At 36.1% G+C, this 24,216-nt stretch overlaps 1 protein-coding gene across 3 annotated transcripts in view; it reads left to right on the top strand.

Moving 5' to 3' along the window:
• MAPK8 (mitogen-activated protein kinase 8) overlaps window positions 1–23,954 on the top strand; it is a 45,568-nt gene extending 21,614 nt beyond the window's left edge. Inside the window, exons 2-12 of one of the 3 annotated variants that reach the window (XM_032190991.1) lie at window positions 1,832–1,998; window positions 4,599–4,728; window positions 5,951–6,009; window positions 6,133–6,271; window positions 10,922–11,087; window positions 15,879–15,950; window positions 17,962–18,144; window positions 18,667–18,791; window positions 19,803–19,866; window positions 23,138–23,215; window positions 23,650–23,954. In XM_032190991.1, the coding sequence (XP_032046882.1) occupies window positions 1,877–1,998; window positions 4,599–4,728; window positions 5,951–6,009; window positions 6,133–6,271; window positions 10,922–11,087; window positions 15,879–15,950; window positions 17,962–18,144; window positions 18,667–18,791; window positions 19,803–19,866; window positions 23,138–23,215; window positions 23,650–23,795 (1,284 nt within the window). In that variant the 5' untranslated portion in view covers window positions 1,832–1,876 and the 3' untranslated portion in view covers window positions 23,796–23,954. Of the gene's footprint in view, window positions 1–1,831; window positions 1,999–4,598; window positions 4,729–5,950; window positions 6,010–6,132; window positions 6,272–10,921; window positions 11,088–15,447; window positions 15,520–15,878; window positions 15,951–17,961; window positions 18,145–18,666; window positions 18,792–19,802; window positions 19,867–23,137; window positions 23,216–23,644 lie in introns of all 3 variants that reach the window. The other 2 variants (XM_032190989.1, XM_032190992.1) reach the window with 2 other exon arrangements.
• Window positions 23,955–24,216: the final 262 nt, after the last annotated feature.

A 24,216-nucleotide genomic window follows, 5' to 3' on the forward strand; every position in this document is an offset into this window, starting at 1 on the left:
AATACAGTTTCAGTGGATGAACTCAATGTTTTGGGTTTTTTTGGTTTGTTTTGTTTTCTCAGCTGACAAAGAACAGATGTAAGATCATATGAAGGACTGTCTTTATTCCTTGTTTTGTGATTTTCAGAAATTTGCCTGGCTGATTTCATACCTTCCGCAACGGATTTTCTCTCTTCATTTTTTGTCATTATAGATTTATTGGGCATCTTTTTGCCAAAGCTTTGGGAATGTGTGAGTACATTTGTGAAGAAAGTGCTGAGAAAGCATCAGAGTCTGAAAAAGCAGTAATAAAAGGGATAGGGAAGTAAGAGGTGGGGATGGTGTTGTATGTTGCTAAGAAATCAGGCCTTTTAGCTCCTTGCAGTAAACCAGCATCATTCACATAGACCTAGTCTTCACACTCTGGAATCCCAGCTTGCATCCAGCTTTTCTTGTCCCTAGCAGCAGTTCCTGTCCAAATAAGCCTTCCCTATCAACTGGAGAAGGAAGCCTTTAGTGATACCTGCTATAACTGATGCAAACTGCTTTGGTATTTCTTAAGTTTTTGTGACTGGGACTCAACTTTAACAGTATTTAGGAAAAAGGGCTTCTTTCATGGACTTCTTTTTTTTTGAGATGGCTAATATTTTTTTTAATTTATAGTATGTTAAATAGTTAAAACGTGTTCTTTTTTAGAATTTCAAAGTGTTTTTATTGCACTTACATATCTGAAATGAATGTAGATTAGCCAGTTGAAAGAGGGATTTGGAGAGCTTTGAAATTCTGCAAGCATTAGCCTTGTAGGACCTTTGTGATTATCTGTGAAGGCCATATATGTGCTATCCGCATTTTCAAAGCTTGTTTAAGATGTAACAATTGTGTAGTATAATGATGTGTGGAAGCAAAGAATCTGTCACTGTCTGGGGCTGATAAATGATGATAATGGGATGATAATGGGAAAACGTTGCATATATTAGTAACAAAGAAGACAGCATGCTATTGTTCTTGAAGAATCTTCATGAAGAAACTTCTTAGTACAAATTCTTGGTTGACTCTACTAGACATCTGTTACAACTCAACTCACAGCGCATGTGAAGAGAAAACTAAACGAGTACAGCTAACATTGAAGAAGCAGGAAGAGATACAGTAAAAGCAATTGTGCAATTTTAATATTTTATTCTATGGACATGTACATTAAGATGTTGTTTATTTTAATTCAAGGGATTTTTTGTGTGAAATATACATCCATTTTTCCTACTCTTGTTCTCTCTTCCCCTTATTATTATTTTTTTTCATTGAAGTTTGTATGAGAGGTCTCTGACAAGGCCAGTTTTCCTTTTCTGTCCTTGATTAACTGTATGTGTTTCCACATCAGTGACAGATGCTCCTGGCAGTTGAGACCAAGAATGTGTTCATGATTTTAATGTCTGGAAGATGTTTTGATAGTTTGTCACTCTTGTTGCATGAGTCATATAACAATTTAGGTTGGAAGGGACCTCTGGAGGGCATCTGGTCCAAACCCTGCTCATTTGCAGCATGTTTGTGAAAAGGCATGGCAGCACTCGTAGAGCTCTGTGGATGACACAGCCTAATTTTTGATTTTCTGTTCACTGCCATCTCAGATTTTTGCTACCAATCGTTCAATTTTGGTTTTCTTTTATTTTTTCCTTTCTAGGTTCCTGTTTTAGGAACATACCTAAAACAGGTTTGTGTAACAGACATTAAAAACAGCGTAGGTTCGCATATGGGCCGTTTTCGAGAAGCATCTTCTGCATATTATAAGGAATTTTTCCTTTTGTCAGATTACATACAGTTATAAGATCTTAGTTTTTAAAATTTTATTTCTTTACAGGCCAGAAACAAAATTTGGATGAAGCAATCGAACTAAGTTGCCGTCATGAGCAGAAGCAAGCGTGACAACAATTTCTACAGTGTTGAAATTGGAGATTCTACGTTCACTGTGTTGAAACGGTATCAAAACTTGAAACCAATAGGATCAGGAGCACAGGGGATAGTATGGTAAGGTTTCTTTAAGGTGTAAATGTACTTTTAGTTTACCTTAATGGAATTTTCAATGTCTTAACAGTTGTACGTTAAGTGAAAAACAGCGTTAGTAAGCATTAGCTGTTTTTCCTCAACAATGGCTTTTGCTCTTGCTTTTTGACCTATGTCCCTTTTTGCTCCAGAACTGATGCTTTTCTGTGCAAATCAGTCAGCTGCGCTGAGTCCTATAAATTAATGGGGTAAAACCTGGATAAAGAAACTAATCCTAATCCTAAAACACACTGTTTACTTACAGTGAAATAAAAGCCAGAAATACTCTCTATATAATATTTGATGCTTCTAAATGCTTTAACTTCTCAAAATGGTTTGTTAGGGGCCTGTTTCACTTAGTTTTATAATCTGTCTAGTCTCTGGTACTAATTAACAAGCATTTGAGATGCAGACTTCCAGGGTAATATGTAAATACCCAATGAAGTTGAGGAAAATATGATTTGACAATGTAAGTTGTTGAATGAAAGCCCTGGACTGAAGAGTGTCTGACTGCCTGAATAGTTGGTGACAACTAGCTGCTTTAGGCACTGTTTCCTGTGCAGCAAAATTACCCCAAAGGTAAATGTTGGTTTAAGACTCTTGAGACTTTTTTTTGAACAATCAAGGATAAGGTATAGATAGCATAGCAATTTGCAGACTTGCCAATTTATTGTGACTTTAAGATAGTAACTAGTGATATAAAAATACAGAAAAAATGTCAAGGAAGAGAAGGATAGGAAAAAGCATAATCCTCTCAAACAATTTTCCCTTTAACCTTTTTACTGCCTTGATCTTGTTATCAGTGTTTAGAGAATGTGTGGTTCATTTGTGTTTTTAATTCATATTTGTGTTTTAGCTGGCATAATAATAAAACAGTGTTTTCTTAGTGCAAATGCAAACTTGAAGGCCACTAACCTAGAAAGAGCTGTTTTTGAAGTGATAACTTCTCACAGTAAGATTCTTTGGTCTATAAGTAGCAGCAACAGAAATAATAATCTGAATTTTGTACACGTGTGTGTTAATATAATGAGGCAGATTTTTGGCTGGAGTCTGTTTAGTTGCTACAGAAAAGACTGCAAAAGCTTTAGATGTTACCACTTCTCTTCTGATTCCCAGTCATGTTACCTCCTGTTTTCCAAATTTACTACCCTTCCCAGAGCTGAGATTCAAAAACTGACCATGTAATTACTCTAGCATCATTCTGTAATTACTGCTAGTGGTAAATGAAGCTGTTTTAGTTAAACCACTCTGATTACCCTGAAACAGACTGGAGCACTCATGTGGTTAAATCTTGCCCATGTGTCAAGGAGATGGGGTGTAATTCTTGTGATTTGTTTTTGTTTTAACTGACGAAACTTGATTTGGAGGAATATGAAGGAGATGGCCTAAAGGCTCAACCATATCTAACAGTGAAACAGACTCTAAAGCTGCTACAGCTATAAATTGAGGATGCAGAAGTTTGACATACATTCCTGATCACCTCTTTGCTTCTCTTTCAGAAGATATTCCTTTTCTTGGGGGTAGGTGGGGGAAATTCCAGGTAGTGGAAAATGTAAACCAAAGAAAGTTATCAGTATGTGTTTTTCCCATTTTTTCTCTTTTCCCCCTATCAATTAGAGGTTTTTATGATTAAAAAAAAAAATAAATAAATCATTCAAGCCTACACACTATACAGACAACATATTTTTAGTTGTATTCAGTAAATGCTGACCATTTACTGGCGGATGTTCTCCATTAGGTTTGTACGCTGTTCTTGATAAGAGACAATAAAATGGTATTTTCCCTGCTGAAGCTTTTTTAGTAGCTGACAAATATTTCCTGAGTCTGCACAGTAGTCAGCTGCTGTATTACATCTTACAGGAAACAAAATCCCTGCCTTCCTGTCGTGGAAATGTGATATATATGGGAGTTGTCCCCGGTAACAATCTTCATCAGTTAAACAGCCTGTGTAACTGAATCATATGGCAGTCTTGGCATCTGTCTGCAAACAAAATTTTATTCTTCCTTTTTATCAAGTACAAGCTGGTGACATCAAGATATTAAGGCCTTCCTAGCGTTTTTTTTTTTTTTGTTTGCTTTATCTTGACATCGATACTCTCATTGTCATAAGGATATTAAACAGCTGCACACTGAATAATAAATGACAGCATGGGACCCAAGTATAACCTACTTTTCCTCTCTCCTTCTTCCTACCTTTCAGCATGGAGATTATATAAAAGTGATCTGTGTTTTTTTTTGCATTTGAAATGTTTTCAATCATATTTAGGCAGTCTGTTTTCCAGTGCCAGTGAGTGACAAGAACTCAATACCTTTAGTCAGATATTCTAGGAAGCAGAAATCCTCCTTTTTTTTTTTTTTTTTTTGTGGAGATTGTCTTGTGTTAGGACTATGAAGCCAGGAAAACCTTTCTAAATCTTGAATTTCTCAGCATACAAGAGCACCTTGTTGTTGCACACCCTGAATCTGAATAATATTGGAAGTTTGGTATATCTGCAGACATGGTAAATGGTATCTGGAAAAGTGAGAACTGCCACAGCTTAAAGGACCTTGACACTGAGATGTAATAATGTTATTTTTAATTACAGTGCAGCTTATGATGCCATCCTTGAAAGAAATGTTGCAATCAAGAAGCTAAGCCGACCATTTCAGAACCAAACCCATGCTAAAAGAGCCTACAGAGAGCTTGTTCTTATGAAGTGCGTTAATCACAAAAATGTAAGTGGAGTGTCCTGCTTTAAATGTTAAAGAATTACCTAGAAGGTTATTCTTTGTAAAGATGACTCAGAGGATGTCATTGTTTGTAGATTATAGTGGTTTTCAGAACAGGGTTGTTTCTTCATGAAAAGTACAAAAGGATCTTACAGAAAAGTTGGTGCAGGCTGGTGTTAATACCTGCACAATTTTAAATTCTTCTTCAAACTCAAGAAAGGAGGCAGTGTTACATTGCTACTTTTTAAAGACAGCTGTTTCTGCTGCTAAACAAGTAGGAGGAAAAAGCCAGCAATATATTTTGTTTTTACTTTTTTGTGGTGCATGAACAAGTTAGGAATCCTAGTTGTGACAGCAGGAACTTTCTGATGTTTGTGAAGCTGTAGAATAGAGCGGATTACAAACATGGGGAGAGAATAAGCTGCAAAATTATCAAAGCTGGACTACAGAAGGATGGTATTGGCCATTTTCTTCCTTCAGAGGCAGTTGTGTGCCATCTTCCTCACCTTCCCTCTTAATCCCCTTCAGCAAGTTAAAATTCCCCCTGGCTTTTAGGCAAGGAGAAACTCATGGAGGACTTACTCTTTTAGCTACTTGAGAAAATTTTGTATTTGTTTTAAGATGTGTGGTTTGTAAGTGGATTCTCTGAAGGAAGTTCTACCCAGTAGCATGATTTATATGATCATTAGCTATTGTAAGCCTGCATGACTCTTGATGAATAGTACCTTGGCCTGTTACTGCATATCCCATCCATTCTTAGCAACTGGAAAAATGTCATAAAACAGCTCCAATGATCTGGTTTTGTCTCAGGATTAATTTGTTGCTTCACCTCTGCATATGGCAAAGTGATATCTCTTTGGTACTATTTGTCAGTATTTCATTTTATTTTTCCTCCTACATAATAATAGTCTTAATGAGTTCTCTTCAAACTTAAAGTAGGGAGCATAAGAAGACTGACTAACTTGAGGTTTTAAGCTTTGGAGATCATCTTGTTAATGCACACAACATATCTTTAGATTATGTGATTTGTGGAGGAAAAACACTTCTGATAAAATCATTAGCATCTATTACAGTGTGTTAGTCCTGGTTGAGCCACTGAGCATCTGGAGCTTCAATGAATAAATACCAGAAGGATTGCATCAGGATGCTGGGTATCAGTTTTGAAATGTTGATTTGCAACTTTGCTGTTGCTGTGGTGTGATTATACTTCGTCTCCCTCTTCCTACAGATAATCGGCCTACTGAATGTGTTCACACCGCAAAAATCCCTGGAAGAATTTCAAGACGTGTAAGTCTGATTTGATCTAAAGCTGTGAATTAACTTTACAAATATTAACATCGGAAAATAAACATTGAAAGAATACAATAAAATGACAGCATTATTTGATTGTTCTTTTTTTTTCTTTATAAGCTACATAGTAATGGAGCTCATGGACGCAAATCTCTGCCAAGTGATTCAGATGGAGCTGGACCATGAACGAATGTCCTATCTTCTTTATCAAATGCTGTGTGGTATCAAACATCTTCACTCAGCTGGAATTATACATAGGGTAAGTGAACTTCCTGTGTTTCTTTTATACACCTCATTTTGCCTTGTGTATTTAAAGGAGCTAGAAAAAAAAATCAGAAATGGGTGCACAGAGGTCACCATAGTTTGCCATAGACACAGAGAGAAAGCTGAAAGGAAATTAAGCTTACTTTGTTTCACTGCAATTCTGGAATGAACCTTTTGAATGTTTTTCCTGGATTTGATAACAATCTGTACAAATAAAGATTTTATCAATGAGTTTCATCATCTCAAATTCTGTATCATGTTCTGTCTATATTATTGCAGGAAAGAGTATCTGAAAGCAATTTTGCCTTTACTCTTTTGGTAACCAAACCTGAAATTTCATCTTTTGAAAGAACTGCCCAATTTATTTCAGCTCTTTTACTAGCAGAGTAACAAATGAGTATCTGAATTCTCTAAATGAACAGATGGTGATAAAGACTTGTGAGTGGAACTTACATACACCTGTGTGTCACAAAGCATTCGTTCAGGTTGCCTACAGGCAAAAATGACAACTACTTTTCTAATGATTTGAAATGGTCAGGACAAATGTCAAACGGTCAGGACATTCTGAATTTAAGGTTGCCTATTCAAGTTAAATGTCTCATATACATTTGTGTGTAGTGAAAAGATTGCTTGAGATTGTCTAGCTATAACTTTTCAAATATAGTTTATATTATTCTGGAAATCTGTAAGCTTGTATTTTTACAGTGTTATGTTCTTCATTGTAATGTTTTTATAGGGAGAATTTTTAAAAGCTTTCATCCCTGAAATGATGCAGAAGAAATAATTAAAGTTATTCATGCATGATACTTTCAGTCAGTACTATGTAGTCTCCCTTAAGGATGATGTACGCAGCAAAGTAAATCCTGAACAGCAATTCTGAATGCTGCAACAGGCATTATTACTATGCAGTGGTGTTTGCACAGTTCAGTAGTCTATCTCATCCTTGAATGGCATGCAAGCTTGAACTGGCAGAATGACACTCCTTTTCAGTCTGGTGTTTTTCACTCGAGAACTGAGACTGTTTGAATAACAAATAAAATTTGAATGGCCGAACACTGTTTCCTTTTGCTCAGCTAGCTCCAGCACTCATCTACTGCCTCATTCTAGTAAACAGCTCAGGGTGGGAAGGTGAAGGCTTCCTTCATGCATACAATCTGCCCTGGGACAGCTGTGTTTGAAAGAGCTGGGGGGAAGAAAGGTAGGCAGAGGCATCACCCGTGTGTTGAACCCTGCACTTCCTGGTCTGCACGTGCATATAGCCATGCTAGGGTGGGAAGTGTAAGTGTCTCTTCCTAAGGATCGTAGTGCAGGCAGGAGGAAGTTTCTAACACTTAAATTGCTGTAAGCATTTTGTGCTCCTATAAAGTAGGAATCAAAACACTGAGCCTGTGGATACCAGGAATAAATGGAAATGTCTGTATATTTATGGAAAAGAAGTAGTTGTTAGGTAGAAATAAAGACAGTTTTGAGGATACAATTTTTGCTGCTGTAAATATGGGTGAAATTTTTGGAGTGCTTCATGTTGTGCAGTAGTACAAAGTTTAAAGATAATGTTCCAGTGAGATTGTCTATAGATACAATGGCTATGTAAACAGTATGCATGAATGCTTTTGAAGGACATGGGCAGAAACATTTCACTTTGCATGTCTTCATGGTAGCTTGTTCTCAGACTTTGTTAGAAGATTCAGTGTGTTCAAGCAAAAATGTTTGAACTATTTACCTGCTGTGCATGTCACACCTTTATACTTAGAGGTGCAATGCATCAAAATTCTGTGCAACAAGTTAAACGAAACCTCAGAAGGCAAGAAGGACATGCTTGAAAAGAGACATCTTTCATATGGCACATGTGGCTGAAATAGTAACTCCTTATACCACTCTTCTGGGCTTTTTGTAGCACTGTCCTGAATGTCTAAAGGTAACTACCTTGTTGAAACAACCTTGTTTGGGGTTGGAACTAGATGATCTTTAAGGTCCCTTCCAACCCAAGCCGTTCTATGAGTCTGTGAAAGTTGTTATTCCTCAAACATAGTCCACACTACTGTGGCTGCCATTGAAGCATTCTGGTTAGTAATCTAGTGTGTTTCTGTAGTGTCCTCTAAAACTGGAAGCATTTTTTGCTGTTGTTAGTTTCACACAGATTTTAACTTGGTTGTTCGTCTTCTAACATAGCTGTGATAATCTCAGTATCTCAGCAACTGTTTCAAAGCCTGCCAAATGACTGAAACTCCGACGTTCTCCATGTGCCTGTAGCACTGGATACTATCTGCCATAGAAATAAGTGCAGTATTTTTTCATAGCAGACTAGAGGCATGGAACAAGGCAGACATCAAACACAAAGAATTTTGGACTGTTTCAACTAGAAGTTGCAGGGGACATATTTAGCTTTCACAGAAGTGGATAACGTTTTACCCTGATAAAGACTTGACTGTAGCTTTACGTTGGCTTTGATGAACACTATGGTGTTCAAAACATCCAGAGATGGAGTCTCCAGCAAGCTACAAGTACACATTCATTTATATTTTGCAGGCTGGGGAGGATGAATAATCAGAATTGCAGGGTCATGCCTCGCTGAGTTGCTGAAGGACACAGAGACTCTCATTAGGCTTGCATTGAGGCTCTGAAACGTTGTATTGTGCCTAATTTTGAGCACTTAACAAAGGTGCCTAATTATGGAAGCCCTTCACACACATCTTTTTTAAGAAAGAGAAATAAACTCCAGAAATTATTTAACTCATATAAACCATGAATTACTTTCCAGAGATGCCCTTCTCTGCCTATCTGGCTAATGGGAGACTGCCATGAATAGCTCTGATTTTTAGGCACTGATATTTTACATTTTTAAGGTTAGGTGATATACCTTCTGGTATAGGTACTGGATATATTTTTACAGCTTAGCTATGTTAATCACTCTCACGGGAACTTTTGAGTCCTCATTTATTTTAAACATGAGGTATTGGTTTTGCATGAATTTGAAATGCATTGTAAGTCAACAGTAGCCTCCATCATTTTTGAAGGATGGCAATTCTGTATTCAAAATTAAAACATGCTCCCAGGCTTCATGAGAACAACACAGTGTTCAGAAATTAGGGATGGAAAATACTCTCTCAGCTTTCACTTTTTGTTTTCTGGTGTTTTTCCTCTTGCAAAGGGAAAATCTCTTTAGTTAATCCTGCAACTTTAGGGAGAACAGGTATAGTTAATACTGTCAGCATGCACCTGGGATTCTGTAATGAATGTTTTCCAGATAATGGAATTGTGCAAAAGTAAAGCTGATAATAAACAGAATTTTAGCAAAATGTGAAATATGCATATTGAATAGCTGAAATGCTGTATAATACTTGAGCTTATTCATGGTATTTGAGAATCTTTTAAGCCAAAGTTGTTTGCAGAGTCTTTCTCTGTGTGATTTGGAAGCGTGTGTTAATATGTTAGTATGCAAGACTGTTTATTACCCATTAAAATTGTATTATTCCAATAACTTTTTTTGTCGTTTCCTCTCTGTCTTTAGTGCAGGTTTCTTAGCATTCTGAGGGGCTTGCTGAAAGATGTACAAGCACAAAAGAAAACTACATACATCTTGCAGGTCACCTCTTTTAAGTCTTTACGAAATAATGAAAGATAGAGCTATTTATCAAGTGCCTGCCGCTCACATGTTAGGGTCCTCTGCTACATCTTCTTGTTTTGTCTCATTAATCTTGGTAGAGGTGGCGAGAAAGGATGTGAGCTTATCTGTTATGGCCTGTGTGTTATGAATGATTTTATGATGCAAAGTTTAAGGTGAAGTTATTCTGAACATATTCTGCTCATAATATTTGCTCTGTGACATTCAGATGTTTGTAAGATCCTCCTGAGATAAACATTGAGTATGCCTGTGTAGTGTCTGTATAGACATTGCAAAGTCCCTATTGCCGATGTAGTTTTAGAGTTCAGATGAAGAGCATAGAATTACCAAGCTTTCAGCTAAGAACCTCTGAAAATATATCATTTTTTTAATTACAATTTAATGATTAAGTATCTGGCCGTTTTTCACTGGTGCCTTTTTGGGTTTGGTCACCAAATTTGGTGTAATGTGAACCAAATCCTAAATGTGAAACTAGACCTCTGTGAGCATGGGCATTTCCTTCCTGTTTAGAGAAATACATGTGTCTGCATTGGTTCAAAAGAGGTAATGCAGCCTTAACTAGCAAAGTCTTTTGCTTTTAACATTTATGTTATAATTCTTAATAATTCTTATATCACGATGATTATTGCATCAAACGATTTCAGCAATTGTCATGTTACTTTTGTAGCAACTGCACTGTAGTAGTAACTGTTGGTCCAGTGAAGTTTCTAGACCTTTCCTCAGAGCTAACATTTCATACTAACCTCGATTTATTTCAGACGTTACTAGCATATCTTGTAACACTAGTTGTATTTACCTTCTTTAATTGCTATATAGCTCTACAAGCACAGTAAAGGAATTCATTCTATAGTCTGCAGAATGCATATTAATTAATGCAAGGGGAAAAGAAACTGCAGTTTTACAAATGATTAAGTAATATAATATATGTGGGGTTTAATGTTAGCAGTATTATCTTTTAAAAATGTGAACCACAAAATACTTTGTGCTTGTCTTAGCAGTCATATATGATGTTTCTTTTTGAAGGACTTAAAGCCCAGTAATATAGTAGTAAAGTCAGACTGCACTTTGAAGATTCTTGACTTTGGACTGGCCAGAACTGCAGGAACTAGTTTTATGATGACGCCTTATGTAGTGACTCGTTACTACAGAGCACCAGAGGTCATCCTAGGGATGGGATACAAAGAAAACGGTCAGCAAATATAGTCTTTCTTTGGCATAGCTTTATTTTTTGTTCGGCACACCACATTTTACATGTTAAATGTTTTTTTCAAGCTGTAGAAAATTTATAAATTAGGCATGTGACCAAAATGCAGATACACCAATTTATTTATCTAATCCCATTAGAAATGTTTGCATTTAATAGGAAAAGAAATTGAGGGCCTTGTTTGTTTAAAAATTTAAATGACCTGTTTGGTAGATTGAATTTCATGACAGAAGAACTGAAAATATATTACCTTAATATGTGGTATGTACCTTGGTGTACATTGACCTGATTTTATTCCTGATGAGGATATAAATTGTAGTTCATCAGTAAACATGTGTCCCAAATTGAATGTTTAAAAAATATGTTCAGTATAGCCTTTCAGGATGTAGGAAACAAAGAAGCTCAAGTCCACCTACAGTGGCATTATTTTTATTGAAACCAGCCCACTTTGAAATTGTCACACAAAGCTCTTAATTAATATTGCTGAAGAAAAAAACAGTAACATACTTCAAATAAAAATGCAGAGTACTGTCATGAAGCAGCATAGATTCTTTGAGGTACGTGATGAACTCAAAGGAAATTCGTTTGCTTTGTCCTGCTTGGGTACATTTCCCTCCTCTTTATGCTCAGTCTTTGACCCTGGATCTCTCAGCATCCTCAGTAAGAAAGTAAGGAATGTGTGTAGCATTTGGGGGAAATCACTCAATCAGCTATATTGTATCTTATAAATGAAACACCTAGTATTTATTCTTTGGGAAACCGAAGTAACACATCCTTCCTGAAGTTCTGCTGCCATTTCATTGATCTGCTGTCGCTGTTGTCAGTTCACCTAACTTGATGTATCTGCTTCAGGCAGGCATCGTGCACAAGGATCACCATTTGCTGAAAATGTTTTAAACCCATTATCGATTAGTTCTCCAGTAAGCCCTAGGAGATGCTGTGATGCTTGAGGCTTTGCTAGCTGTCTCCTGGTGATACAAGGTGTATGGCTCCTCAGGTTACTGACACAACTAGGGCATGCAGTGTTTTTGCAAGGTTCTTAATATAGTCTGCAAACTTTCCTGGCAACTGTATAGCATTAGGGCAAATGACTTCAGGTCATACAGAAACTACAGCTGCAAGGTGCATAGAGACTGATTTCTTTTTGTTTTTCATATAAAAGCCAGGAAGAATAACTCCTATCGGTGCTGACAATAGAAGAAGCCAGCTCAAAGGAACAGATCTTTTTTGCAAGGCTGTAATTTATATTTCTGTTTGGATTGTTAGTCTGTCAGATAGGAACACAGTCTTTCAAATGGCCTCCACAGTTGGGTATTTTTTCTGTAACTTAGAAGTCAGGTTGAGTGGAGCAAACATAAAGTTACTTTTTTTTAACTGCCAAAGTTTTATAGAGAGCACAAATTTAAGTTTCTTTCCTTTTTTTCCCAGAAGGCTTTACATTGGCCAACTGAGAGACAAGGGATAAAAGAACCTAAAGCTGTAGTCTGAGTCACGCAGCTGCCTTACAGAAGGAATTCATGCAATGGAAGTTTCAAATTTTCTGACTTAGCTTACCCTGTTTACATTTTTCTCTTAAAATTTGAGTTGCAAAAGTGTGAAGCATTCTTTCCATTAAAATGCTTCTCAGGTATTATTGGAGTTAAATAGATTGTGTTCTAGAGCACTCTATTTCTCTAGCGACAATCCTGTTCCTTAAGCAAGAGTGAATTGTGTTTTGCAGCAGAATGTGAAATCACATTTACTTTCATATGAAAAACTACATAGCACAGCATCTTCCCAGAAGCTGAATATGTAGTCATTGAGTTGAGAATGACACTTGTAGAGAATGTAAATCTGTTGGCTAACTGAGTCAGAAGACAATCTGTATTTCCATATGTACTGTTGTCATTAAGAGGTTATTTACATAAACTGTTGCTCTTCTCAGTCACTGGCTGATGAGTTTCTTACTGTGCAGCTCTGGTGACAGAGCAGCTAGGCTGCAGAGGGCAGTGAGGCAGGTATAAAGGATGGATGTGTCTGCAGTAGGAACCATGGACTGTCCAGGATCCCCACCTGTTAACACTGATGCCCATTGTAGCCCTCTAAATCCATAGTTAAATTAAAGGTTACCTTAACTTAGTTAAATATTGAAAATTGGCAGCTAATAAAGGTTAAAGAGAGAGTAGCACACAGTTTAATTGAACAGGGTCATCTGGCAGCTTTATGCTGTTTCAGTGCCCTGCTGAACTTCCCTTGCAGACAAGATGTGGGAGGATTGCCATACATGTATTGATGACTGAGATACTTACGTTAGGGTAGTACTCTGTGGTACTATGGTATGTACATATGAAATCTGTAATTTTTTTAGAACTAGTGAAGATCCCTAACAAACCTATGACAGAGTTAACTTTTCCATATGCCTTATACTGAAGTAGACAAAGCTTATATGGGTATTTTGCATTAAGAAAGCAGGTCTTGAAAACTGAAGAAATTCGGAATTGAAGGACACTAAAACTATTCTTGCACTTACACCTTAGCATATTTAGTCTTGGGTACTTGTATGTTATTGTCAGGAAGCAAGCATTGAAAAGCAGGGGAACACCCAAACTCTCTGAAACAATTACTTTAAAGTTTCCTAGTATGTACACTGAGTTTGAATTTCATTTTCACTTAGCTTTTTTCCCACTTAGGGTTATAGAAGATAGTAAATTCACTCCAAGCAGGGTTTTAAAGAATTAAGTACATTATGTATGACAACTAGTAATTTTTAAATATTTTTAAAGGATTTTTTGAAATCTTTAAGATTTGACTCAGTCTTCTATAATAGTATCCTCAGGAGCAGTCATCTATGTATAAGCTGGTCTAGCTTCTGGAAAAGTTAGTCAGATTCCTATAAATAAATGGGTTATTTTTTGATTAATGAAAGCAGCAAACCAAAAGACCCCCAAACACCACAAGTTTGTTTTGTACGGTGAAGAGAGGAATTGTACCTAAAGTTTTTCTTAGCCACTAAAGTCTTCTGATGCATGAAGTCATTGACTTATCTTATTTCTCTTCCCAGATTTCTCCATGCAGTTATAGGAGTTGTTTTTATCACATTGGTCACAAACTATTTATAACGGATTTGGATAAAGTTCAGTTTGTGAATGTGCAGCAGAATGTGTACTTCTTGTAAATATTCTAAAAGAGCTTTAAAGAGAAAACACCATTAATCATAAATTATTTTTAAATGAACCAGGCCCTTAATTTTGACCTATTAATATGTACAATTGTGATCTCTTTATCATATGGTTTAGATACTATTTTAGAGGAACTTATTAAATAAGAGGGAAGAAATATTTTCAATTAGAAAGTGTTGTTTGCTTGAAATTGCTTAGCTCCCTCACAACTTTTGTGGTTTTTAGTATACAATTATTCTCATTTAAATCCCCTTTTTTCTGCTAAATTGAAATTCCAGTCTCATGTTTGACATAAAAGTATTTAAAACATTTCAAATTCATCATTATGACTTCAAGAAAATATTTGCATACAGAGGTAACAGTATCTCTGAAAGCAATGTAAAAAAATTGGCATACCTGTAAAAAAATAAGCTATGAGTATGTCTTCTGAATTATTTAAGATAATGAAGAAAACGTGTATTTCGTACCAAAAATATATTGCTATTGAGTTTTTCTTTTCTATAAGATGTTATTTGAGCATAAGTGGATAAATATTTTTAAACGAAATAATTTATCTGAAAATCTCTTAGGCATGTACTAATATTGTCATTAACTGATCCTCTAAAATTCTAAGTGACCTTTTACTGATTGTATTTGCTTTTTATTTAAATGGAGAGAGATATGCATGGTAATCCGACTTATAGGAAATGCTTGATGGCAAATGTTATTTGATATGTTAAATAATTAATTCTGCTCCTAAAAGTGTAAATTCTTTAGATATACCACATTTATAAAGGTCAATTTAGCTTGCTGCTCTTAAAACGATTCCTATAACTACAACGAAAATAATTTCAATAAATAAACTTATCTTTGGTGCATCATTATAATCTATTGGAAGATCTTTGCCAGTCTCAGAACTTGAAGGCAAGCGTTACTCTGTTTGATTCATGTATATCTCTCTCTCTCTGCTCTAGCTCTTGCTTTAGCACTGTATAAACCAAAGGATGGTTTTCTGCCTTGTATTTGAGACAGTTAAAAGCTAATCCTTATATGCTGTGTTTTCAAAAGTGGTCTCATTGATTAATATAAAGACTTGCTCTTCTTCCTGTGCTGTCTCTGCTGTTTATAGAATGCAGTCATGTTATGCTTCTTTTCATTTTAAATGACCGTTTGCTTTGCTTTCCCTTCTTTTTGTGCTACAAACATAGTGGATTTATGGTCTGTGGGGTGCATTATGGGCGAAATGGTTTGCCACAAAATCCTCTTTCCAGGAAGGGACTGTATCCTTGTGCTGCTGCAGCAGGTTGAATTAGTTAGGAAGTGATTAACCTTTTTATTGATGTTGTGTCATGAAAATGCGTATTGTGCAATATTTTTTTTTATTAAATGGATATGAATTTTTCTTGTGATACTCTTAAAAAAAATTGTTAAGAACGTCATTTATACTCAGGCTGCACCTAGCAGTAGGACATAGTCTCTGCTGGTCCTCTAGTTAGCATACATTCATCCACCTTCACTCACCTTCATTACACATGCTTTTTATAGTCACTTCATTTGTGTGTGTGTGCGTCTAGATATTTTTATTTACTTTATTTTGGTAACTATCTTTTATGTTAATATCATTGCATTTTGTTTTCAGTTGACATTTGGTCAGTTGGGTGCATCATGGGAGAAATGATCAAAGGTGGTGTTTTATTTCCTGGTACAGATCGTATCCTTACCTTTGGCCTAGGATGTAGTAATAAAAGGTCAAAAGAGACTGCAACGATTTAGTTCCAGGTTAAGGTGGTTCCAATTTTTAAAATACTGTTTTTAAACTGCCTTGTCAAAATGCAATTTGCTAGTTCCTAATTTTAGTTCCAGGATGCTGCAAAAATGTCTACAGTTATACCATTTAAAGCAAAACAACACAGATGGCTTTAACAAGTATGACTGTCTTTAGAAATTAATACTAAGAAAATACAGCAAAATGAACAAAATACCACTTGGGCTGAACAAGCTTATTTTTCCTTTTTCCTTTCTTTCTGTTTGTTCATTTGCTTTTTCAGTTTAATATAGTGTCTATCCATTGTTTTTGGACATTGTCACATTTAAGACAGGTTTGTTTGTTTGTGTAGGTGGTGTTTTGTTTAGGTGGTTGACATGCGTTGCTTTTTGCTTTGGACTTCATATTTATATAATAACTTACTAATTTTGTTTGGTACCCAAGCACATTAGCAGTTGTTATTTTATTTTTTATTGTTTTATAGGAGATGTTTACAAAAAGTTCCTAACTAGCTTAAATGGTTGCACTCTGTAGATTTTTATTTTTGTTTGCAGAATTCATCCTGCAAACAGCTTTCAGAAATACCTGGTGCTTCTGTCTTTCTATTCCATGATTTGCTTGGTGGTGTCTGTGTGGGTTGTCATGTGAACAGTGCTTCAGGCAAAAGATCTGCTGCTACAAGCAAATAGAGCTGAAGCCTCTGGATCCTTGCTAAAATCAGCAGTTATCTAATTGGAGTTTGGCATTTTATTTGTTTCACTAGTAGTTTCCTTCCGTTTTGTTAGATGCTGTCAGAAATTTTTCATGCTTTTGCTATAGGTTAATTGTTTAAAAATTGTTACATTCCTGTTTGAGGGTGAGGATTGGGTGAAGGTTTTGGGGCACAGCAAGGAGATCCGGGGACTTTCACACAGCTCTGGCATTGCATTTGCTGCACCATGCTAATGTTCTCAATCTGATTTTCTTGCATGGCTTTGCAGTTTAGGCTCAGTGCCATACAACGCAATACTATTTTTTTTTTCAAGGCCTGTGCTAAAGCATTATATAGCTATGAAACCTTACTTTAAAATTTTAAAAACAGAAGAAAGGACCTGCTAGATACAAGTGAAGGTTTAGGGAGTGCAGTATCAAGTCTTCAACAGTAGCTGAACATAATATATTGGGAAGACTGTATGACTGAGATAAGCATATACAAAATTTTACTCTCTCCCAGTATCTAGTGACCTGCAACTAGAAATTCCTGAGCCAAGCTTCACTTTATTTTATTTATTTTTTTTAGTGGCATATATTAAATTTTACTGCCGTGAACTGGTCAATCTCTCCTTAACTGGTGTAAGCTTTTCAATTAAGATGTTCCTTACATGCCCTTGAAAGTCTTCTGCTTCAACATTGAAGACTGGCAAAATTGTTAACCTGTGTGATCCAGGATTTCATCCTTTATGAGCCCACTGGTGCTGTGCATTGTGTGTCATTAGGGAGAGATCGCTAATTTGGTAGAGTCCAGAACTCAGATGAGTAATCAAGGCAAGAAGGGAGGACAAAGCACCCATGCATGGCGATTTTCTTCAATGAATTAATGGTGCTTAATAGCTCGGTTGCTGTAAATAAATGTTTAGAGCAAGAAGTGAGTTTTTCTCAGAATGTCCTTAAAAAATAACCTAAACACTTTTATTTGAACTTAATGAATTTTGTGAGTCTTTTTATTTGCTTTGTTTCACAGGAGTATATCCTTTGCCATTTAATTCTTATGATTTCGAGTAAAATGCATGTTGCCTTTACTACTCAATCATTCTTGCTTTGCTTCACTGTTTTCTCTGAGAAGATTATCCTGATTAATGCTGAATTTGATAGTTTATTAAAAATTTCTGTTTTTATCTCTGTTGGATAATTCTTGTGGTTTTAACGTAACTTTTTAGCTGAAAATTAGACATTGTTTTTCTTAGCTGTGAAACCTTAGATATTGATCAGTGGAATAAAGTTATAGAGCAGCTAGGAACACCATGTCCTGAATTTATGAAGAAACTACAGCCCACAGTCCGAACTTACGTTGAGAACAGACCCAAATATGCTGGATATAGCTTTGAGAAACTCTTCCCAGATGTTCTTTTCCCAGCTGATTCTGAACACAACAAACTTAAAGGTAAGGTCTGTCTTCTGTGCATTGTATATTTTTTAAAGTTTATAAACTTCATTGCATTGAATAGAAATGTATCTTAGTTTTGTTCACTGTAGAATCATGCTGCTAAGGTTTTAAATGTTACAATATTAATATCATGGAAGCAGATGAAAGTTCTGAGATATGGTTACCTGCACTTTCTTATCCTCCCTGGAACATCTCCTATCCTGGTAAAACCTGTATAAAGAAAAGGAAGCATATTTCTCTCAATGACTGATGTGATTTAGAGAAAAATGAGGGGAGGAATAGAAGTTGTGTAGCCAGAGCAGATCTTCTTTCTTCATGGATGAAAATAAAGTTTTTATATTCATAATATGCATATATCCTTTAGTTATTCAAACGGTTCTTTCCTAAACCCCAAATTCTGTGAGGCTTGTATAGATCCTAAATTAGAATTTGTTTACCAGTCTTCTTTCCTTATCAGCTTTGAAATACTATGTTATGTGCATATGGCACCAGTGTAAATAGAAAATTTCACTTTTGCAGCAAGTCAAGCAAGGGATTTGTTGTCAAAAATGCTGGTTATAGATGCCTCTAAAAGAATTTCTGTGGATGAAGCCCTCCAGCACCCGTACATCAATGTTTGGTATGATCCATCAGAAGCAGAAGCTGTAAGTTCTTGTTTTAGAAAGATTGCTTCTCTGACTAAGATAGTCCTGTATTAAAGCAAACTTGTTGTGATGCTCGATGTAGCTGCTTGAAAGAAGATTATTGCATTATCTACACATTTCACTAGAAGCTTAACTGAGCTGTAATCATTTTTATTGTCGTTGATCTACTTGTTTATTAGAATAAGTATTAGGAAAGGGCACAAACTTGCAGGTAACTAAAGTACTTCTATGTGTGCATCTGTATTTCTTTGTAATTGCATATAAACTCCTATAAACTCCTAGACAGGTAGCAATGCACCTGAAGTCTCTGCTACAGAGTTCTAATTTTTTAAGTTTCAGTTGTTTCAGTCAATAGTTTGTTTCAATCAATAGTTTGATTGCCTGTGATAGGATTCTGAAATATTTACTCCTGAGCAAGAGAAATATTTTCATTAGTTGTAGCAATTGATAGTACTCTTAAAATGGAAAATATTTCAGCAAAAACCTTCTTCTGTACAAGACCTCAAGCTTTCAATTATTGACACTAAAGAACAACGGAATTAAATGAAGATCTTAGTTAAAAAATAAATTATTTCAACTTGTGGGGAAAAACAAAACAAAACAAAACATTATTTTTAAGAGAAAGTTAGTAGAACTTAGTAGAACAGTAGTTAAGAGAAAGTTAGTAGGATGCTTGATGTAGATGGTGGAATTAGAATTCTGCTTAATTAACACTAAATAGGTAAAAAGGGCTGCTTGAGCTGGAGACCACTGTCCTTATGAGCTATTTCACCAGACTGTTCAGTTTCTGCTTTAATTATTTCAGTAATGGTAGCAAATCTGCTAATCAGAACAAGTTTAAAACGTGAAGCAGCATCTAAAAAATAAGCCAAGTATGAGAGATTATTTGTCCATGTAAATATAGTATTTTAAAATCAGGTTCCTATTCATAGTATTTTAATTCCATTTTTCATTTATTCTAGTTTTGTTTCCCTTTTGATTACTTTATCATGAGTTAGTTTTGTTTTCCAGCCTCCACCAAAGATACCAGATAAGCAGTTAGATGAGAGGGAACACACGATAGAAGAATGGAAAGGTAAGAACAACACTTTTGCTTATCCTGAAACTTTTTTGAAGTAGATTAGTCTCCAAGGTTTACTGTTATTAAGATTCTCCTGAGTAACCTAATAGTACATACTTCAGTTGCTTGGAATGGCAAAGGAACAGATCAATGTTTTAAGGACGCTATAATTTTTCTGTAAAGGTGCCAAAACTTGGTAGTGAGCTTAAGTTCATTCAACTGTAGGTCTGCTCATTTTGGTCACCTTTTGCAAATCATAAGGCAGCGGTTTTAGGGAGAGGAACTCTTCTGAACAGAACTGGTACAGATGAAAAAAAATTCAGGAGTTGGAGCAGTGTAAATCTGAAATAGAAGCATCACTGTTAAATGAAGAGCATATTAGCATTTTTTGTACTGAACATAATTAAAGCAGAGGAGTGTTAGTAAAGGGCAAGATAGAGAGGTTAAAGTGATGTGACAAACACTGATGGTTATCTCTCCTGTGAGGTCCAGAGATAGTGGCTAGGGCTGAGGTGTGGAACAGATCATAGTATGACATAAGACTTACCTCCAAGAGTATGATTTTTAGTGTTCAGTAGTGGTTTTGTATCTATATTTTCCTTTATACTTATAAAGTACAAGGGGAACATCTTTGTTACCTGTAAAGCTTGTGTTTCATTTTGAAATTGCTTCTACAAGGTGTGGCGTTACTGCAGAGGTCCTAGTGCTAAGAGAAAATGCCATCTGCCACTGCATCCATTAGCGTTTGATGTATTGTAATCCACAACCTTGTTGTAACCTTCTGTACCCCCTGCACTTTAGAAATTAAGAGAGTTGCTGAGCTTTAAAGACTTGTGGAGATTGGTTTTAAGATAAATGAAACCTCCACTTCTAGTGGAGAAATCTTTTACATCCGTACTATTAATATCATATATTTTCCTTTGCTGCTATTGACAAGTCAGACAATACTAATTGTATGACATTGTAGTTTTCGGAAATCATTTATTTTTTTAGAATTATTTATGTAAGTAAATGGGTCAGTTACTGTAAGAGTGCAATGTTTAACTGCCACCTCTAAAATGTATTACTCTTTTATTGTCACCAACTGTACTAGCTAGGCTAAATACTGAAAAACAAACAAACAAAAAGAACAACACGATTTATTTAGAAATGTCTGCAGGTAATAAAAATGCCTTCATCTGGATCACTGCAGTCTTTAATCATATGATTTAGCATATCAGAGGATTTATTGTGGTCCTGAATTGGTACTGGTTATTCCTAAGTGAAAGGCAGAACAAACGCTTGAATTGCTAATTGCGTTTTTCACTGAGATTAGGGCAGGTATGTGGCTTTCCCGCTGTGGGCCTACATGCTAGTTCTTGAGAGTCTGTGCCCGATGTGCATTTCAGTGCCTTAGACTATAAATGTTCTCACTTAGGATAAACAAGTTGCTTTTATTTAGGATGTTTGCTTCCTCTGTCTCAGGTACCTCATTTAGTTCTCTGTGGTTTAAGTGTTTTAAATAGGACCAGTGGTAACGTTGAGCTTGGATGGATCCAGAGACTGTGAAGGCTACAAATACTGAATTTAAGCAAGAATTTAGTGCAATTACTGATCTAATAATTTGTACTGAAAAAGTCTAGGAAGGAATATCAGATTGGTATAGCCTTTTTATCCCCAGAGGGGGAAAACCAGACCAAACCAAAAAGAAAACTGGAAAAATGTTTAATGGGTCATTTTTTACAGTTTCATTCTGTTGGCTGATGATGGACACCAGGCTGTAAAATCTAGTACTACCATACTTGCAACTCACTTCCTATTAGAAAATGGGTTTTAATTGTAAAGGCAGAGATAGAATTGTGGAAACTCTCTCCTTGTGCTCCTTCCCAGCAAACTTTATTCCCCTTTTGAAACAGGAGATAAGTAGTTATACTGCTAAAATAAAAGATAGGTATTTCAGGCAGTATAGAGTTTACTTTTGAGACTTCCACAGCCCTTGAAACTGTAATTCCTAAATGCTTTTTTCTTCCAAACTCTTTGTACATGATATTAGTTTGCCAGTGACAGTAGCCTGACAAGTTGGTTCTGATGAACTGCATTTAGTATGTTTAGTTCTGTTATTCTGTCGCTACTTCTATAGATTCATAGCTGAAGTCTCAGCAATAAGCTGCCTTTAGGTGAGAAACCTTCTGGCCAGTATATAGATAGGGCTGTATGATTCTTGTTACAAGCACTCTAGTAGCACATGTAACCTTTTTAAGGATGAGGAACTTCTGTAACTGTAAAATAAAGTTGCTTCTTTCATTTCTAGTGTCTACTTCTATGCAATTTTGTATTCCATTTCATGGTGACCTTTAGATGTTGTTAATGAGGAGATTTAGTGGCAAATGTGTGTTGGGAGGATGGCAGTGCTGTGTGGTTTTGTTCATTGTGGGTTTTGCTACTATCTCTTCCAAGGGCTTTTGGCCTGGTCTCTTCTAAGGGAACTCCTGCTTGCTGAGACTATCTTAGTCACTGTTCTTTCAGAGTTTCAGAGTGTCTGCATCATAGAAAAACTAATAGATGTAGTGTGTGAAATGGCTTTTTGAGATGAGAAAGAATCGGTGACAAAGTAAAGAAACTTGTTCTCCAGAACAGCTTTTTTACAAAACATTGTGTAACAGCTTTGTACATAGCTCCAAGATTCTGAAGTGCCACTTAGCACGACTTGTCTATTAGGTGAAGATTTTATAGTGCAGGTGAGTAGAAGTGAGAAGCACTGCAGTGCTGAGAGAAGCTGTATGAAGCCATTCTAATCCTATTTGGGAACAATTTGGTTCTCCGTAAGTGTAATTGTCCTTGAATGAATAAAACTGTGTGCGGCTAAAGTACATGCACAGAGCTACAGTTTTCTGGCAGTGTAGGCTGGAATACTGCCAGGTAACTGCAATGAGTTTGAATGTGATGGCAGCACATGCAGTTCCTGGTGGCCTGCCTCTTCTCTTGAAGATTGCTGATCTGGTTGTTCTGTACCAAGGAAGTCATTGATAAAAACTGAGTGGTCACTAAGACTCAGTTTAACCCCAGGTCCCCAGGCTGTCTGGATAAAAGTCTTGGGGCAATGTCAGTGTGTGCTTGAGAGTGCGGCTCCAACAGAACGGAACTGTACTTTATTATACCATTTGCCAATTTTTCTGTAGCCTACAACATGTTGTTCAAAACTTATTCTAAACAGTAATGAACCTAAGAAATTTTAATGATAGATGAGGTTAATTGAGTCTTGTATTTATAAATTCATTTTTCTACTTTCTTTTCCCTGCATTTTCAGAATTGATATACAAGGAAGTCATGGACCTGGAGGAAAGAACCAAGAATGGGGTTATACGTGGACAACCAGCCCCTTTAGGTTGGTTACAATAAAAGCACAGTACAAAGCTCTGTTGAGCTAGGTTAGGAGGGTATAAAGCTGTTCAAGACATCTGAGAGTAACCTGACTCAAAAATATGTCTCTTCAGTGGCTGATAACCTTTAGAATTCTCTTTTAGCTCTGGGTTTATGCAGTGTTATCTCTGTGATTTTTAACCTGCAGACAATAGCATTTATTGGAATTTGACAGGTGTCCTGTCATGTGAGTTCTGTGGTTCCTGACATACCATTCATTAAACCCCAAATTAGAGAATTGTGGATTTTATTTGCTTTGACAATGGCTTGAGATACATCTCTTCAAACTTGCTGAAATGGGGAAAAGTAATGACTCTTAGGAAGAGACAGACTAATGCAAGTGCTGAACCATGCAACTGTATCTGCAACTGATTTGCTGTTTTGTTTCTCATAGCACAGGTGCAGCAGTGATCAATGGCTCTCAACATCCATCTTCATCGTCATCTGTCAACGATGTGTCTTCAATGTCAACAGATCCAACATTGGCCTCTGATACAGACAGCAGTCTAGAAGCTTCAGCTGGACCTCTGGGTTGCTGTAGATGACTACTTGGTCTTTTGGGGGGAGGGAGGGGGGTCCTTTTAGTCATGGATAGGGCACCTTTAAAATTTGGTGGTATTTTTGAGTGTTTTTTCAAAAATAATCGTAGAATTCATCATAAAGTGCTGTAATTTTAAACTGTAAGTTGTGTTAAAAGCAGCCACTTTTTTTTTTTTTGCTGTAATTAACTGTAAAATATTAAACCTGATAATTTTTATTGTGGTTTTAAAATCTGCATATTTGCTTTACTATTATGCTGCTGATCTTTTTTTACTGAATTTGTAAGATTTGTTTTATCAAAGCACATATTAATGTTGTGGTCATTACCATATCATGAATTATTTAAGATTTTATAGGTTTTCAATTTTTTAATTAGAATTTATTCCAGATGTTTTGTTCATGATATCCTTCAAAGTTTTATGCTTG

Source organism: Aythya fuligula, chromosome 7 (genome assembly GCF_009819795.1).
Source record: "Aythya fuligula isolate bAytFul2 chromosome 7, bAytFul2.pri, whole genome shotgun sequence".
Classification (NCBI taxonomy): Eukaryota; Metazoa; Chordata; class Aves; order Anseriformes; family Anatidae; genus Aythya; species Aythya fuligula.